General features: G+C 44.9%; 2 protein-coding genes and 2 long non-coding RNA genes across 8 annotated transcripts in view; 3 read left to right on the top strand and 1 right to left on the bottom strand.

Annotated features, from left to right (window-relative positions):
* Positions 1-990: 990 nt before the first annotated feature.
* MRPL52 (mitochondrial ribosomal protein L52) lies at positions 991-4,855 on the bottom strand. Of its 2 annotated transcripts, none has more exons than XM_009005736.5 (5): positions 4,681-4,855; positions 4,515-4,575; positions 4,371-4,438; positions 1,522-1,586; positions 991-1,153 (listed from the first exon to the last, which is right to left on the bottom strand). In XM_009005736.5, the coding sequence occupies exons 1-5, from the start codon at positions 4,826-4,828 to the stop codon at positions 1,013-1,015; spliced, it is 483 nt and encodes a 160-aa protein (XP_009003984.1). In that variant the 5' UTR covers positions 4,829-4,855; the 3' UTR covers positions 991-1,012. The 2 variants fall into 2 exon arrangements, with proteins under 2 accessions (XP_009003984.1, XP_002753785.3); XM_002753739.6 differs by having other exon boundaries at positions 4,515-4,572.
* LOC108593440 (uncharacterized) lies at positions 4,797-12,480 on the top strand. Its single transcript, XR_013521102.1, has 2 exons — positions 4,797-5,236; positions 11,944-12,480. It is a non-coding gene; the product is annotated as an uncharacterized LOC108593440 (long non-coding RNA).
* A 2,133-nt stretch (positions 12,481-14,613) lies between these two features.
* On the top strand, positions 14,614-15,599 carry LOC144577369 (uncharacterized). Its single transcript, XR_013521103.1, has 2 exons — positions 14,614-14,799; positions 15,531-15,599. It is a non-coding gene; the product is annotated as an uncharacterized LOC144577369 (long non-coding RNA).
* Positions 15,600-16,135: 536 nt separating this feature from the next.
* SLC7A7 (solute carrier family 7 member 7) overlaps positions 16,136-16,466 on the top strand; it is a 45,919-nt gene continuing 45,588 nt past the window's right edge. For all 4 annotated transcript variants that reach the window (XM_035260086.3, XM_078334537.1, XM_078334531.1 and 1 more), the window contains exon 1: positions 16,136-16,336. The gene's annotated coding sequence lies outside the window, so the exon portion shown is untranslated. The remainder of the gene's footprint in view (positions 16,337-16,466) is intronic.

The following is a 16,466-nucleotide window of genomic DNA, read 5'->3' as shown; positions in this document are numbered from 1 at the left end:
AAGGATTCAGGAAGTATTACACTTTTTTTTTTTTGAGATAGAGTTTCACTCTGTTGCCCAGGCAGGAGTGCAGTGGCGTGATCTCGGCTCACTGCAATCTCTGCCTGCCAGGTTCAAGCGATTCTCCTGCCTCAGCCTCCTGAGTAGCTGGGATTACAGATGCTGGCCACTACGCCCCGCTAATTTTTGTATTTTTAGTAGAGAAGAGGTTTCACTATGTTGGCCAGGATGGTCTTCATCGTTTGACCTTGTGATCTGCCCGCCTTGGTCTCCCAAAGTGCTGGGACACCACCGCAGGCCAACTATTGCACTTCTGTGGCAGAATGAAGTCTAGTACTCAGCATTGTAATGAAAACAAAGGTATTTTGCCATCAGATTCATGATCAATAAAATGAAAAGCTTCTTAGGTCCTGTGGAGTCTCCAGGTTTGTGGGAGGTATATGGTATGTTATTAAACAGGCACCTCCTCCATAGTGACTGAGGGGCTGAGCCCTTATGTAGGGTTTTCCTACACAAATGGGTTGGGAGGTACAGGCCCCTCTTCAATCAATCTCTGGAATGCAGTCAGAACCACAGAGACCTCAGAACCCTACTCTTGGCAGAACATGGAACACTCAGGTATGGTTCTTCCCACATCAGCCTTCCCAGTGGGGGTAACCTCCTGGACCACATATCTGAATCTTAGGAAAACTGACACCAGATGCTTGCCAAGAAAGGGATCTTTCATGTTCACAGAACAGCTATTTCTCATAGTTGGGCCAGTCATATGGCCTACAAAGGAGGAGGTAAAAATTTTAAAAGCCAGACTTAGCTGAACTGGAATGGAGCCAGGGATAAGGGCCTAAGCCAAGCCTCCCAGGCAGTGATGTAACAGCTTGTTCCTGGTGTCCCAGCTCTTTTGCTCTGAAGACAGATGGGAAACGTGAAGGCTTTCTTCTGACTGGGACAAGGCATCTAGGTAATAGAAAAGAAATCCAGAGAGAGGCTGAGGAAGGGAGGCAGGAGTTGCTTTTTATTGACTTGGCCTCTTCAGTGAAGCCCCTTTGGGTTTAAGAACATTTTTCTGCTTCCTTTCTTCTTGCAGCTTCTGCTGCTTGAGCTGCCATGCCTGTAATCCAGTGTCCATTTCCTGTGACAGCAGTACAACTCGCCTCTGAAAGACAGGAAAACAGTGTGGATAATGTTTGGGGGGTTAAGTGCTACACTATATATCCTTTCACTCACAAATTCAGAGGTTTCATCTGGAAAATGGCACTGCTGACTCCCCAGTGGGAGCAAGTCCTGGCTTGGGAAGCAGGGAGAGAGCAAAATGTGCAGCAGGATGTCTACTACTGGTTCCTGCCCTGGAAGTGCCCCACTCCCATCTCACAGTTCTATTAAAACCTTTGGCTGTTATTAATACAACTCTGCACAAGGGATACATGTTTGCTTAGAGGCAACACAGCTCAAGACAAATTACAATTTAAATGCTCTCCTTCCAGTTACACACAGGTAGCCCTGGCTGGTGCTCTAGCCACTCACTGCAAACTTCTCCCGTTCAGCTTTTCTTCGAAGCTGGCCTTTCATTGGGGGAGCAGGGCGGCCATCTACAAGTAGAAGTGAGAGAAAAGGCAAGTGTTAGAGACCTTGTGCAAATACTGTGATAGGAATAAGGCAAGAACCAATCTGTAGCTTCCATTTCATATACATTATAGCTTAATTATCCTAAAATATGTCCCTCATCTTCAAGGGTGAGGTACGATAACCCAGAATAAGCTCGTAGGCATATTACTACTTTATTTCACTTAACTCTCATTAGCCTTGTATTTGGGGGTCCTCTGCGATGCAGAATCTACTGTTTTATCTTCAGAAACTCTTAAGCAACGTAATCGCTGTTGTACTAAATATCTTTGCTAAATTCCATCCTACTCCACAGTGAAATGCCCTCTTTTCCTTTATTCCAGCCTAATCTTCATCCTTAGGTCCATTCAAATCCTAACTTTCCCAGAAACTCTTTTCTAATCTCAAGTCTACCAGCCTTTTCTTCTGAAAGAAGTGCTGATTATTTAATATTCACCTATTTTGCCTTGGGACATTTACTATACATTTCTTAGTGTTATTTAGCTACCTCAGGTCCTTTTGGAAAGGGGCAGAGTATTGAAATACTATTATTATTGTTATTTTTGAGACAGGGTCTCACTCCGTTGCCCAGGCTGGAGTACAATGGCACGATCCCAGCTTTACCTCCTGGGCTTAACCGATTCTCCTGCCTCAGCCTCCTAAGTAGCTGGGACTATAGGGACATACCATGGTGCCTGGCCCTGAAATACTATTACTTAATTTTTAAAACGTCCATGCTTTGTCCCAGCTAGACTTTAAGTTACTTGGGTCAGGGACTGTGTCGCCAGCTTTTGCTATTCATAGTAGAGTGTAGGCACATAAGCATGTTAATAAAAATCCAGAAATATTTGCTGATTTGCTGAAAAGATGCAGTATTTGACCCAAGTAGTTTATAGTAGAGATGAAGAAAAAGGACACAGTGAAAACTCTGCCCAAAAGTTTGAAGGCAAGACAGAAAAGAGGTGTTATTTATCAGGAAGGAGAACCAATACTGTGTATGCACTGTGCTTTACATTGGTTGTTTCATTTTATCCTTATCAGAACGATATGAGATAGTTGTTCTTTTACAGATATGGAAACTGAGACTAAGATAAAATTAAGTAACTTGTCCAAGACCACGAAGTTAGCAAGAAGGGAAGCCTGGATTAAGAATAAGGTTCACAGGCTGGGCATGGCAGCTCACACCTATAATCCCAGCACTTTGGGAGGCTGAGGTGGATCACTTGAGCTAAAGAGTTCAAGATCATCTTGAGCAACATAGCAAGACCGTGTCTCTACTAAAAGTTAAAAATAAAAAGGCAGGAATAGTGGTGTGTCTGTGGCCTGTGGTCCCACCTACTTGGGAGGCTGAGGTGGAAGGATTGCTGGAGCCCAGGAAATCAAGGCTGCAGTGAACTATGATCATGCTACTGCACTTCAGCCTCGGCAACAGGGCAAGACCCTATCTAAAAAAAAAAAGGAAGAGAGAAAGAAAGACTCAGGTACAGGCTGAGTGCAGTAGCTCATGCCTGTAATCCCAACATTTTCGGAGACAAGACTGGAGGATCACTTGAGGCCAGGAGTTAAAGACTAGTCTGGGCAATATAGCAAGATCTTGTCTCTATGAAAAAAAAAAAAAAGAAGAAGAAGAAAAGAAGCAGGTACATGTAATCCCAGAGTCTTTCCAATAGTCCATACTACTACAAGGAGATGCCAGGCTTCATACAGTAAATAACGAGTGGAAAAAATCTGCACCATCATCCTCAGTTACCAATTATCCAATTAAGCAGGATCATACTCCTAAAGAGCAACAATAGGGTATTAAATATTCAGATCTCAAAGAGGACTGGCCTATGTTCTAGTCCCAGCTTTGTGATTAGCTAGCTAGCTGTATGATCACGGGCAATTCACTTCTGTAGGCCTGAAATTTCCTACTTGTAAACTGGAGTCTCATAAGGAGAGTGGGGAGTAGCTTCAATTTCTCTAAGGTCCCGTCCTTCTAGGGCTAATATCTATTCTCCCTCTCTCTTTTGTAAGTAAAGGGAAAAGGCCTCCCTTCTGAAGGGAGCCTGCCATCCTTAGTCTTCATCCCTCTGAGATGCTTATATCTGCAGCTTTTCAAAGAGCTCTCCCTGCATTTGGTACCAAATACTGAAAATTCACTAACCACACAGAAAAGTGGTTCTTGATTTTAAAAGATCATGTCCCCCTTTGAAAAATATGGAGGTCTTGTCACTCTCTTCTACCCTGCCGGCCCAAGTCAGAATTATCTCCTTATCGCCATAAGGCAAGATCCTATTTAGCTTTACTTTCCTTAGTGGAAGTGTAATCTACAAAATAACAAGAGGGCTTCTTTCCCAAATTCCGTTTTCCAAATAAAAAGTTCAACACTTTTGGACAGGTGTGGTGGTTCACGCCTGTAATCCTAGCACTTTTGGAGGCCCAGCGAAGTGGGCGGATTACGACGTCCGGAGTTCGAGACCAGCCTGGCTAACATGATGAAACCCCGTCTCTACTAAAAATAAGCTAGCCGGACATGGTGGCAGGTGCCTGTAATCCCAGCTACTCCGGGGGCTGAGGCAGGAGAATAGATTGAAACCGGAGGCGGAGGTTGCACCACTGCACTCCAGTCTGGGCAACAGAGCAAGACTCCATCTCAGGGGGAAAAAAAAAGTTAAACACTATTTCCATTCGGACTCGCCCCCATCTAGATAACCCCTGCTCCCCGTCCAGGGGCGTTCCCTCTGAGTGAAAATCTCCCCAGTGGAATTAACTGTCAGATCAGCGCTCACCCGCATATGACCAGTCTGGGAGTTCTGTAAGGGGCCCGTAGCCGGAGGGGTTGGCAGACAGTCCCTGCCTGGGTGGAGAAAAACAGATCTGTGAAGACCTAGCCCAGCTTCTGGTCCCCCAGGTCCCCTCATCCCAGCACTCACTGGAGTCGCCACTGGCTGCCCGCCCAAGCGGCCGCGCCGCAGTGCACCCTGCGGACACCTGCTGGGAAAACAGAACAGAGTTGGGGAAGAGGCAGCACAGCCGGCTCGGGGGTCCTGTGCCCGTTCCCAACGGGTCCCCGAGTCCACGGTCCCTATACCTACTCACCGAAGACAAGAGCCCTTAAAACAGCCATGCTGAGTCGGAGTTGCCAGTTATCGGAAGTGGGCGTGGCCTCGGTAGACACGCGCAATGCTATAGGGGAAGTAGGAAGTAGCCAGCTTGAATTTGGTTTTTCAATCACGGGCTCCGCCATCTTGGGTCATCGTACGGAAGGAAGGACAAAACTGCGATCCAGGATTTTTTTTTTTTGAGATGGAGTTTCGCTTTTGTTACCCAGGCTGGAGTGCAATGGCGCGATCTCGGCTAGCCGCAACCTCCGCCTCCTGGGTTCAGGCAGTTCTCCTGCCTCAGCCTCCTGAGCAGCCGGGGCTACAGGCACGCGCCACCATGCCCAGCTAATTTTTTGTATTTTTAGTAGAGACGGGGTTTTCACCATGTTGTCCAGGATGGTCTCGATCTCTTGACCTCGTGATCCACCCGCTTCGGCCTCCCAAAGTGCTGGGATTACAGGCGTGAGCCACCGCGCCCGGCCCGACATTCCATTTTTATAAGTGCTACCACCACACATTACTTAATATTATCCTTGCAACAACCTTGTGAAGTAGGTACTAGTAAGTGGCAAACCGAGATCTGTGACTCTCCTCCTTTTATCACTTGCCATTCAGTACTGTCTTGGAGAAGTCATTTATCCTTCATTTCCCAATTTTAAAAATGCTTAATATGTTACGTTTGTGAAAATGATCTGAATGTGATAATGTGAGTGAAAGTGCTTTATAAATCCTGAAACTCCTACAAAAGAGCCCAGCTCTTCAAGCTGGGAACCTGGGAACCACTCAGGGCAAATCTGCCTCCAATTCTATTCAGAGTCATCTATCTGCTCACAGAGATAGGTGCATATTCTGATTATCTCTTCTGGAAAGATTTACTGGAAACTCAAAATAATGCAGATATCTGTCTCTCACCTATGTGTGATCTGGAAGCCCCTGAGGGGGGGAAGGGATCTTGCTTTGAGCTCTCTCTGCCTTTCTGGAAAGAACTCTTGTATTCCTAAAATGCATAAAACCAAGCTGTGCCCAGACCAGACCACCTTGGACATGTCTTCAGGACTTCCTGAGATTGTGTCACGGGAGCGTCCTCAACATTGGCAAAATAAACTTTCTAAATTAACTGAGACCTGTCTCAAATTTTCAGGATTCACATTTTGGAAACCACAGGGGGATTCTGAGTGGAAATGCCCTTGACCTTTAAAAAAAATCTGTTGGCTGGGTGTGGTGGCTCATGCCTGTAATCCCAGCACTTTGGGTCAGGAGTCTGAGACCAGCCTGACCAACATGGTGAAACCTCATCTCTACTAAAAATAAACAATTAGCCAGCTGTGATGGCGCACACCTGTAATCCCAGCTACCTGGGAGGCTGAGGCCAGAGAATCACTTGAACCTGGAAGGCAGAGGTTGCAGTGAGCCAAGATCATGCTACTACCACTGCACTCCAGCCTGGGCAACAAAGCGAGACTGTCTCACAGAAATAAAAGAAATCTCCTGGCCAGCTGGGCACAGTGGCTCACACCTGTAATCCCAGCACTTTGGAAGGCTGAGGCAGGTGGATCACAAGGCTAGAAGTTCAAGACCAGCCTGGCCAATATAGTGAAACCCTGTCTCTACTAAAAATACAAAAATAGCCGGGCATGGTGGCGCATGCCTGTAATCCCAGCTACATGGGAGGCTGAGGCACGAGAATCACTTGAACCTGGGAGGCAGAGGTTGCAGTGGGCCAGGATTGGGCCACTGCACTCCAGCCTGGGCAACAGAGCAAGATTCCGTCTCAAAAAAGAAGAAGAAGAAGAACTCTCCTTACCTGGCAAGGTGGCTCACGCCTATAACCCTGCTGAGGCAGGCAGATCACCTAAGGTCAGGAGTTCAAGACCAGCCTGACCAACATGGAGAAACCTCGTCTCTACTGACAATACAAAAATTAGCCAGAGGCAGTGGTGGGTGCCTGTAATTTCAGTTACTCAGGGGGCTGAGGCAGGAGAAATACTTGAACTTGGGAGGCAGAGGTTGCAGTGAGCTGAGATTGTGCTATTCCACTCCTGGGCAATAAGAGTGAAACTTTGTCTCAAAAAAGAAAAGAAAGAAAGAAATCTCCTGTTGCTGCTTGGTACCAGCATGAGCTAACTTTATGGCTCAAACGAATAGGACAATTTGCTGAGGTCTGAGAGTATCCCCTCCAGAGAATCCCTGATCTCCTATAATTTGGTTGAGATCTAAAATTTATTTTGCTATACAACTCCTTTTTTTTTTTTTTTTTTGGTGTTTGACTTGCTTCCAACAGGAAGGCAAGTTTTCCTGCTTCCATGAGTTTGAACTCACTTCTAAGAGGGAAGATGAGATTTTTTTTTTTTTTTTCCTGCTTCCAGGCTGGGAGAGAGCAGTCTACAGCCTGAGACCCATCACTAGGCAAGAAACTGGTTTGGGATTCTGTCTTGCAAATTCCTTTTAAACTACTAAAGTTAGCATTTAACAGCCAACTGGTGTTAACTTCTGCTTACACTTAGAGTGTTCTGAAGTCCTATAATTTGTATGATTATTGTTCGTTTAATAGCATTTTGTCATAGCTGAAATATGGTAATGAGATTTAAAAAATTTTTTTATTTTTTAAGACGGAGTCTTGCTCTGCCACCCAGGCTGGAGTTCTGTGGCGCAATCTTGGCTCACTGCAACCTCTGCCTCCTGGGTTCAGGTGATTCTCCTGCCTCAGCCTCCCAAGTAGCTGAGACTACAGGTGTGCGCCACCATGCCTGGCTAATTTTTATATTTTTAGTAGAGATGGGGTTTCACTGTGTTGGTCAGGCTGGTCTCGAACTCCTGATTTTGTGATCCGCCTGCCTTGGCCTCTCAAAGTACTGGGATTACAGGTGTGAGCCACTGAGCTCGGCCTGAAATAATTTTTTTTTAAATTAAAGTTATTACATCTATATATTTTCCTGTATGTGCTTTTAAAGTCCTTGTGACATTGAGTTTAGGGCTCTGACTCCTGGGTCTAAAAAGGACACCAAATCCTGCTAAATCTTAAACACGGCAGCAATTAAAGTCTCATCTTCAGACCCTGTAGAAGATGCAAATCAAAATAAACTGCCTTCCTGAGACCTGAGACACAGGTCCTGAAATTAAAGCTATTCAATTCCTCAAGACCCAGGGACTATTGTGGAAGTGGTGGGCACATAAGGCTGTAAGGGCTGTTTTGTTTTGTTTTGTTTTGAGACGGAGACTTGCTCTGTCCCCCAGGCTGGAGTGCAGTGGCATGATCTCAGCTCACTGCAACTTCCACCTCCTGGGTTCAAGAAATTCTTCTGCCTCAGCCTCCCGAGTAGCTGGGATTACAGGTGCATACTACCATGCCTGTCTAACTTTGTATTTCTTTAGTAGAGACGTGATTTACCATGTTGGTCAGGCTGGTCTCAAACTCCTGACCTCATGATCCACCCACCTCAGCCTCCCAAAGTGCTGGGATTACAGGCATGAGCCACTATGCCCAGCCTAATCAACTCTTTAATAAAGGTTATAAAAGGCTTATGGAAGTTATATTTTATAGATTGTTTACAAAATTTTGAAAAACAAATATTATTAGCTTCATGCTGTTTTTATTAGGCCTTCTTGTTTAGAAAATTAAGTCTCAAAGAATGAAGGTTGTGCTTTTTTTGAAATCCTTGAATTATCACTTTGGTTAAATAAATGACTTTACAATGACCTATAATCATATTTTATAATACCAAGTGTTTTAAACCTTTTGTATTTGACAAACTTTCCAAAATCAAATTATTAATTTTATCTTTATCTAACCTAATACTTCAAGAAATTAGATTTCCTAAAGTTCAAAAAGTGACATAATTTGGCTTGATTGGTATAAAAATTGTACAGGAAACATTATCACATATAAAATGGTGTTTGGTTTTCTTTGGGCTGTATTTGTATAAATATGTTATTGGTATGTGTTCCAAAATTATGGGAAACTCCTGTAACTTTGATATAACTTAGTGTACATTCTTGGTAATAATCTTAATTGTTATGTTACAATTATTGTGTGTCACAGAGGTAAAAAATTTCCTTGTCAATTGTGTCTTTTTTTTTTTTTTTTTTGAGACAGAGTCTTGCTCTGTTGCCAAGTGCCAGGCTGGAGTACAGTGGCACAATCTCAGCTCACTGCAATCTCCACCTCCTGGGTTCAAGCAATTCTCCTGCGTCAGCCTCCCTAGTAGCTGGGACTACAGGTGGACGCCACCACGCCCAGCTAATTTTTGTATTTTTTAGTAGAGATGGGGTTTCACCATGTTGCCCAGGATGGTCTCGATCTCTTGACCTCGTGCTCCACCCGCCTTGGCCTCCCAAAATGCTGGGATTACTATTGGAGCCACCGTGCCCTGCCAATTTTGTCTTTTAACTATAGCTGCCTTAAAACTTTTTTCATCCATGGACAATTGTCTTGTTTGTGGTCCTCTTTAGAAGGTGGTTTTATAATCAGCTATAAAACTACAACAGGTGCTCTTGAATGCAAGTTTCTGAAAACTTTGGAGATTGTGACATCAGAATAGATGAAAAACTTTCAGGACTCATGGAGAGCTAAAACGTTCATGAGTACTAAACAGAACAGGAATAAACTGCATGGATTCAACCAATCTTTTTGACTTTTTGCTTAAAGTGTTTGCTGATCATTTGTTTCATTTTTCAGTGTCTTAAAACTTCTTTTGACAGCTTTTAACAATTTAGTATAGTCCTATGAACAAATTTGGAGCATATTTGTTTCTCTCTACCTGATTTCTTTAGAATTTGGAAACATTTGTGAATATTCTTTTATTTATTTATTATTATTTTTAATATTTTTTTTTCATAGAGACAGTGTTTCATGTTGGCCAGGATGGTCTCGATCTCTTGACCTTGTGATTTGCCCGCCTCAGCCTCCCAAAGTGCTGGGATTACAGGCTTGAGCCACCTCGCCCAGCCCAATTGTGAATATTCTTAACTTATGGCAATGCAGTTATTTGTGTAAGTGCAATAAGAATATATTTTTCAGGGCTGGGTACAGTGGCTCACGCCTGTAATCCCAGAATTTTAGGAGACCAAGGTGAGCAGATCACAAGATCAGTAGTTTGAGACCAGCCTGGCCAACATAATGAAACCCCATCTCTATTAAAAATACAAAAAAATAGGGGTGGGGTACGAAAATATAAAAAAATATTAGCTGGGTGTGATGGCACACAATTGTAATCCCGGCTACTGGGGAGGCTGAGAAAGGAAAACCACTTGAACCTGGGAGGTGGAGGTTGCAGTGAGCCAAGATTGTGCCACTGCACTCCAGCCTGGGGGACAGAGTAAGACTCCATCTAAAAATATACATACATACATAAACACACACATACATATATATGTATTTCATTTGTAACAGGACACAATTGGAGAAATTGGTGATTTTACCAAGGCTTTGACTAGAATGGTGTGCTTTCCTGTAAAGAATTGAACTTGACTTATGGAGCCAATAAAGCCCTTTGGAAAAAGTGGCCTCATAGTTTGTGTACAGTCCCTGTACAAGGTTTCTGACCAGTGGGTAAGTGAAGAATGTCACTTTCTGACAGGCACAGAAGCCCCAGGTTTATCTTGGACCCTCAAGTGGAGAGGAAATCCACCCAACTCATAGATATTTGATGGCACAAATTGGCTGGGCTCAGCTTTTAAAAAGTCTTATCTGAACCGGGCTCGGTGGCTCACACCTGTAATCCCAACACTTTGGGAAGCTGAGGCGGGCAGATCACCTGAGGTTGGGAGTTTGAGACCAGCCTGATCAACATGGAGAAATTCCGTCTCTACTAAAAATACAAAATTAGCCAGGCACAGTGGCACATGCCTGTAATCCCAGCTATTCCGGAGGCTAAGGCAGAAGAATCTCTTGAACTTGGGAGGCGGAGGTTGCGGTGAGCTGAGATTGTGCCATTGCACTCCAGCCTGGGCAACCAGAACCAAACTCCAGCTCTAAATAAATAAATAAAAAGTCTTATCTGGCCAGGCACAGTGGCTCAGAACTGTAATCCCAGCACTTTGGGAAGCCGAGGTGGGCGGATCATGAGGTCAGGGGATCGAGACCAACCTGGCTAACATGACAAACCTCTGTCTCTACTAAAAATACAAAAAAGTACCTGGGTGTGGTGGCATGTGCTTATAGTCCCAGCTACTAGGGAGGCTGAGGCAGAAGAATCACTTGAAACTGGGAGGCAGAGGTTGCAGTGAGTGGAAATCTCACCACTGCACTCCAGCCTGGCTGACAGAGTGAGATTTTGTCCAAAAAAAAAAAAAAATCTTATCTAAGAATCCTCCTATGGAACAAAGTTCCATCAAAGCCAATTTAAAAACCTATGTAAAAAATAATTATTCTTGGCCAGGCTAGGTGGCTCATGCCAGTAATTCCAGGACTTTGGGAGGCTAAGGTGGCAGGGCATCACAAAGTCAGGAGATCGAGACCATCCTCGCTAACACAGTGAAACTCTGTCTCTACTAAAAATACAAAAAAAAATTCAGGCCAGGTGCGGTGGCTTACGCCTGTAATCCCAGCACTTTGGGAGGCCAAGGCGGGTGGATCACGAGGTCAAGGGATCGAGACCATCCTGGTCAACTTGGTGAAACCCCATCTCTATTAAAAATACAAAAAATTAGCTGGGCATGGTGGCACGTGCCTGTAATCCCAGCTACTCAGGAGGCTGAGGCAGGAGAATTACCTGAACCCAGGAGGCGGAGGTTGCGGTGAGCCGAGATCGCGCCATTGCATTCCAGCCTGGGTAACATGAGCGAAACTCTGTCTCAAAAAAAAAAAAAAAAAATTAGCCAGGTGTGGAGGCACATGCCTGTAATCCCAGCTACTTGGAAGGCTGAGGCAGGAGAATCACTTGAACCCGGAAGGCAGAGGTTTTGGTGAGCTGAGATCGTGTCACTGCACTTCAGCCTGGGTGACAGAGCAAGACTCTGTCTCAAAAAAAAAAAATTATTCTTGCTGTACTATATACTTATAATTAGGCCAAGTATAATAAGCAAACCAGTCATACCATGATTCATTTTTAGTAAAATGGGAAAATGAGAGAGAGAAAAAATTATGTTTTAAAACGATTGCATACCTGTTGTTAAATTCTAGTGTTTCCTAGAATCTAGTTCATATATTGCCTAGAATGTATGGACTGCAGAGTAATGTGGCCTCTATGGATTTTTCCAGGATTCTTCTTTTTGTTTGCTATTTTTTTCTTTCTTTCTCCCTTCTATTGTCTCTTTACAGAACATGAGACTTTACAACCTGCTAAAAATGAGCTTTCGGGACCTGCTCATCTAGAAATCAACTGTCCTAGCCACGAGAGATCAGATAAAACCTGAGACCAGATACTCATTTTCCTTTCTCCGAAAGATTTTAAAAAAGAAAAGGGGGAAAATGTGAAAGGAAAGTATCTGGGGCCTCTTCAAGCTGGGAACTGCTCAGGGCAAATCTGCCTCCAATTCTATTCAAGTCATCTCTCTGCTCACAGAGATAGATGCATATTCTGATTGCCTCTTCTGGAAAGACATGTCAGAAACTGAAAAGAATGCAATCTATGTTTCACCTACATGTAACCTGGAAGTGGGGGCCTTGCTTTAAGTTGTCTCCACCTTTCTGGATGAAACTAATGTACTTCATACATATTGACTGATGTCTCCTGTCTCCCTAAAATATATAAACTCAAGCTGTGCCCCGACCACATTGGGCACATGTCATCAGAACTTCCTGAGACTGTGTCACAGGTGCATCCTCAACCTTGGCAAAATAAACTTTTAAAATTAACTGAGACCTGTCTCAGATTTTTGAGGTTCACATAGGCAAGACACAAATATATGCTGACTGGAGGAACCTGTGGGAGTGGTATAATGATCTATCTGGAAGTTTATCATTTCCTTCTGCAAGACTGGGAGGTTTTTCCATAGAAGTTGGCTATGAATTGTGCTTTGAAAGAAGGGAAGGGTGGATCCTGCCTGGTTGAAGAAGTAAAAGCAGTTAATTTTAGTAACAATAAGAATGATACAGGCTAGGGCTGAATAAGAAGGGATGGGAACAAAAGAAACTTGGCTAGAAGCCAACAGATGGACTTAAATAAGCAAGGAAATAAGACATACAGTATCGCTATCATCTTGCATTAATACTCTTCATTTTTACTTATCAAAACACTTCCACATAAATGATTTCCTTTGATTTTCACAATAAACCTGTAAAGTAGACAGACAGTCCAAGAAGCAATCATTGTACAGGTTGCTTTGTCATTTTTTTAGGAATCAAGGGATTGAACCAAACACTTTTCCCAAGCTTGGTTCCTTGAGCCTTTGGCTGGCCCTGAGATAGACAGCTGAGGTGGATTGTGATGGAGTCTCATAGTTTACATTTGGGGAATGAAGTAGTAGAAGCCAAAGGCTCAAAGAATTACCCAAGTGTCAACATACAGGATTGACAGAAAAGATGACAAGCTGGCCAGGTACCATGCCTCATGGCCTGTAATCCCAGCACTTTGGGAGGCTGAGGCCGGAGGATCACCTGAGCCCAGGTGTTAGAGACTAGCCTGGGCAACATAGCGAGACCTTGTCTCTACTAAAAAGTAATTTGTGTGTGTGCGTGTGTGTGTGTGTGTGTGTGTGTGTGTGTGTGTGTTTTCCCAGGCATAGTGGCTTGTGCCTGTGGTCCCAGCTACTTGGGATGTTGAGGTGAGTGAGGTGAGAGGACTGCTTGAATCCAGGAGTTCAAGGCCAAACTGGACAGCATGGTGAGATCCTGTGTCTATAAAAAATAAAAAAAATAGCCAGGTTTGGTGGCACATGCCTGTAGTCACAGCTATGTGGGAGGCTGAGGTGGGAGGATCACAGCCAGGCCTGGGAAGGTCAAGACTGCAGTGAGCTGTAATCACACCACTACCCTCCAGCCTAGGTGACAGAACAAGATCTTCTCTCAACAACAACAACAAAAAGTGTAGGGGGGTGGGGCACATGCATTTAGGTGAACAAATAATGTGTATAATATGAACATAGCATGCAAAAGTGGACAAATGCAATTATTTAACAGATATAGAAGTCAAGGAGCCAGAGCTAGAGGACTTTGGGGGCAGGATGGGAAGTTTCACTGGAACTGGGAAATTTGGGAACAGAAGGGTCCTTAGAAGTGCAGTGGCTCTGGCCCGGCGTGGTGGCTCATGCCTATAATCCCAGCACTTTGGGAGGCCGAGGCGGGTGGATCATGAGGTCAAGAGATTGAGACCATCCTAGTCAACAAGGTAAAACCCTGTCTCTACTAAAAATACAAAAAATTAGCTGGGCATGGTGGTGCATGCCTGTAGTCCCAGCTACTTGGGAGGCTGAGGCAGGAGAATTGCTTGAACCCAGAAGGCGGAGGTTGTGGTGAGCCGAGATCGTGCCATTGCACTCCAGCCTGGGTAACAAGAGTGAAACTCTGTCTCAAAAAAGGAAGGAAGACAAGTTCAGCCTTTTAAATACACACACACATACACACACACACACACACACACACCACACATATATATATATATTTTGTAGGGGTGGGGGTCTCGCCATGTTGCCTAAGCTGGTCTTGAATTCCTAGGCTCAAGCGATCTTCCTGCGTGGGCCTCCCTAAATTTATTCTTTGATATGGTTAGTGTGATAAGGCAGGGGGACAATCCGTGGGTAAATGGCAGAAATATTGACTATGATTTAATTTTTTTTTTTTTCAGGAGGAAAAGGAAGAAGGTAGTGTGGGTGACAGCTATCTCTCATTTCAGCCTTCCTGAACAGTCAGACTAAGATTTTGAGAGAGAGAAAGAAACAACAAAAAACAAAAAAACAACCCAGAATGCTGAATGCTGACAACTAACATCATCAGCATTCTCAGGGACCTCATGGAACTCTGGTGGAGGGAGGGGTCTGGCACCTGGACAGCACTCCTCAATGACTTCATCAGCCTCAGAAGCCACAGGGAAGCAGCTTCGTCATCCAAAACTGAATGCCTTTTAACCTCTGGACTTCAACTGGCAGAGTGGAGTTAAGAATACTGTGAAGCATCAGGCATCTGTGCTTCATGTGTTCCTCTCTTAAACTCCTTTGCTTTCCAAGGGCATCATGCCCGGTATTTGGCTTTAACATTTTGATATCCCAGTCTGGGCAACACAGCAATACTCTCTCTTTCGCTTGCTCTCTCTCTCTCTCTCTCTCTCTCTTTTTTTTTTTTTTAAGAGGGAGTCTCTCTCTGTCGTCCAGGCTTGAGGGCAGTGGTGCGATCTTGGCTCACTGCAACCTTCGCCTTCCGGGTTCAAGTGATTCTCCTACCTTAGCCTCCTGAATAGCTGGGATTACAGATGTGCACCACCATGCCGGCTAATTTTTGTATTTTTAGTAGAGACAGGGTTTCACCATTTTGGCCAGGCAGGTCTCGAACTCCTGACCTCCTGATACACCCGCCTCGGCCTCCCAAAGTGCTGGGATTACAGGCGTGAGCCACTGCGCTCGGCATTTTTTTTTTTGAAACAGTCTCACTCCATCGCCCAGGCTGGAGTGCAGTGGCGTGATCGCGGCTCACTGCAACCTCAGCCTTCCGGGTTAGAGCAATTCTCATGCCTCAGCCTCCCGAGTAACTGGGATTACAGGTACATGCCACCATACTTAACTAATTTTTGTAATTTATTAGAGACGAGTAAGACTCTGTCCCCCCTTTTTTTTTTTTTCTTAAGACTGTCTCTTAAAAAAAAAAAAAAAAAAAAAAAAGCTGAGCAAGGTGGTGCTTGCCCGTAGTCCCAGTTACTTGGAAGGTAAATTACTATTTACATAATTTATTGTAACATATTCTGCTTCTTTCCCCAGAGCTGTGAAATCTCTGCTATATCAGTACTGGCTAAATTAGGTATTAAATGATTGAGCTTCAAATGGGCACATCAAGACTGCGGACTACATTCCTCCTTGCCTGGCGGCTGGGAAGTTCCTTAAGGCTTGTGTGTTTCTATCAGACTGGTTTTGAAGGCGGTGGCTCTCCGGATCTCCACAGAGCGCCAACGTCGGCTTAAAAAAAACACACCAAAGCTAGATTGTCCAAAAGGTATATAAAAGGTAGTTGTATTATTTACAAGCCATCTTTTAGCCTTAAAACTTGATGAAGCATTTCCAGTTGCCTTTTCTTGAAATATTCAGCAACTCCCTTTTTTGTTAGGTCCGCGCTGCTGCCAAGATTTCAGATTAAAGGTGCTCCGGGGACTCCGATCTCCTGGGCACCCTCGGCCGGGACAATTTTGATTAAGCGCTACCTCCTGGCGGCAGCTCTACTGCCCGACGCCTTTCCAGCCTAGTGGGGCCCATTTTCTTTGGTTTGGAATCTGGAAGCTGATGCAACAGCTCCCCCAAGGGGGCGGGGCGGGGAGTAGGGAACTCAGGGTGGAAGAGACGGCCTTCCGGGAGAGCCCTCCTCCCGTTCCAAGCAGGCACCTCCCCTCGCCCGATTCCCACCGCCGAAGGGGCTTCCCGGTCTGGGCACCCTACCCAGATTCAGCCAAGCATCTCGGGGCCGGAGGCAGCTGTGGCCAGGGGTTGGGGCTCTCGCCTAGACCCTTGTCGGGCGGCCAGCATAAGCCGGGATTGAGCGTTCTTGGGGTGGGGTGGAGAACCAGTCTCTAAAGGTATACGCGGTCATTTTCATATCCCCGCAGCAGTCCAGCCCTACGGGAGCGACCAGCGGTCAGGGGAGCGGGTTCAAGGCCTCGGCGCTTGGACCTTTGCTCCCTTCGCCTACACCCACCACAACCCCCT

The sequence above is a fragment of the Callithrix jacchus genome, chromosome 8, assembly GCF_049354715.1.
Source record: "Callithrix jacchus isolate 240 chromosome 8, calJac240_pri, whole genome shotgun sequence".
NCBI lineage: Eukaryota > Metazoa > Chordata > Mammalia > Primates > Cebidae > Callithrix > Callithrix jacchus.
This window is presented reverse-complemented; position numbering and strand designations above follow the sequence as displayed.

Bases quoted from the DNA above. Each gene is read 5' to 3' on its own strand.
- MRPL52 (XM_009005736.5), bottom strand. From the start codon at position 4,828: ATGGCGGAGCCCGTGATTGAAAAACCAAATTCAAGCTGGCTACTTCCT. The intron at 1,587-4,370 runs GTGAGCGCTGAT...TTCTACTTGTAG, and splicing joins CCCAGACTGGTCATATGCGG to ATGGCCGCCCTGCTCCCCCA. The intron at 1,154-1,521 runs GTGAGTGGCTAG...CCTGTCTTTCAG, and splicing joins CTGAACGGGAGAAGTTTGCA to AGGCGAGTTGTACTGCTGTC.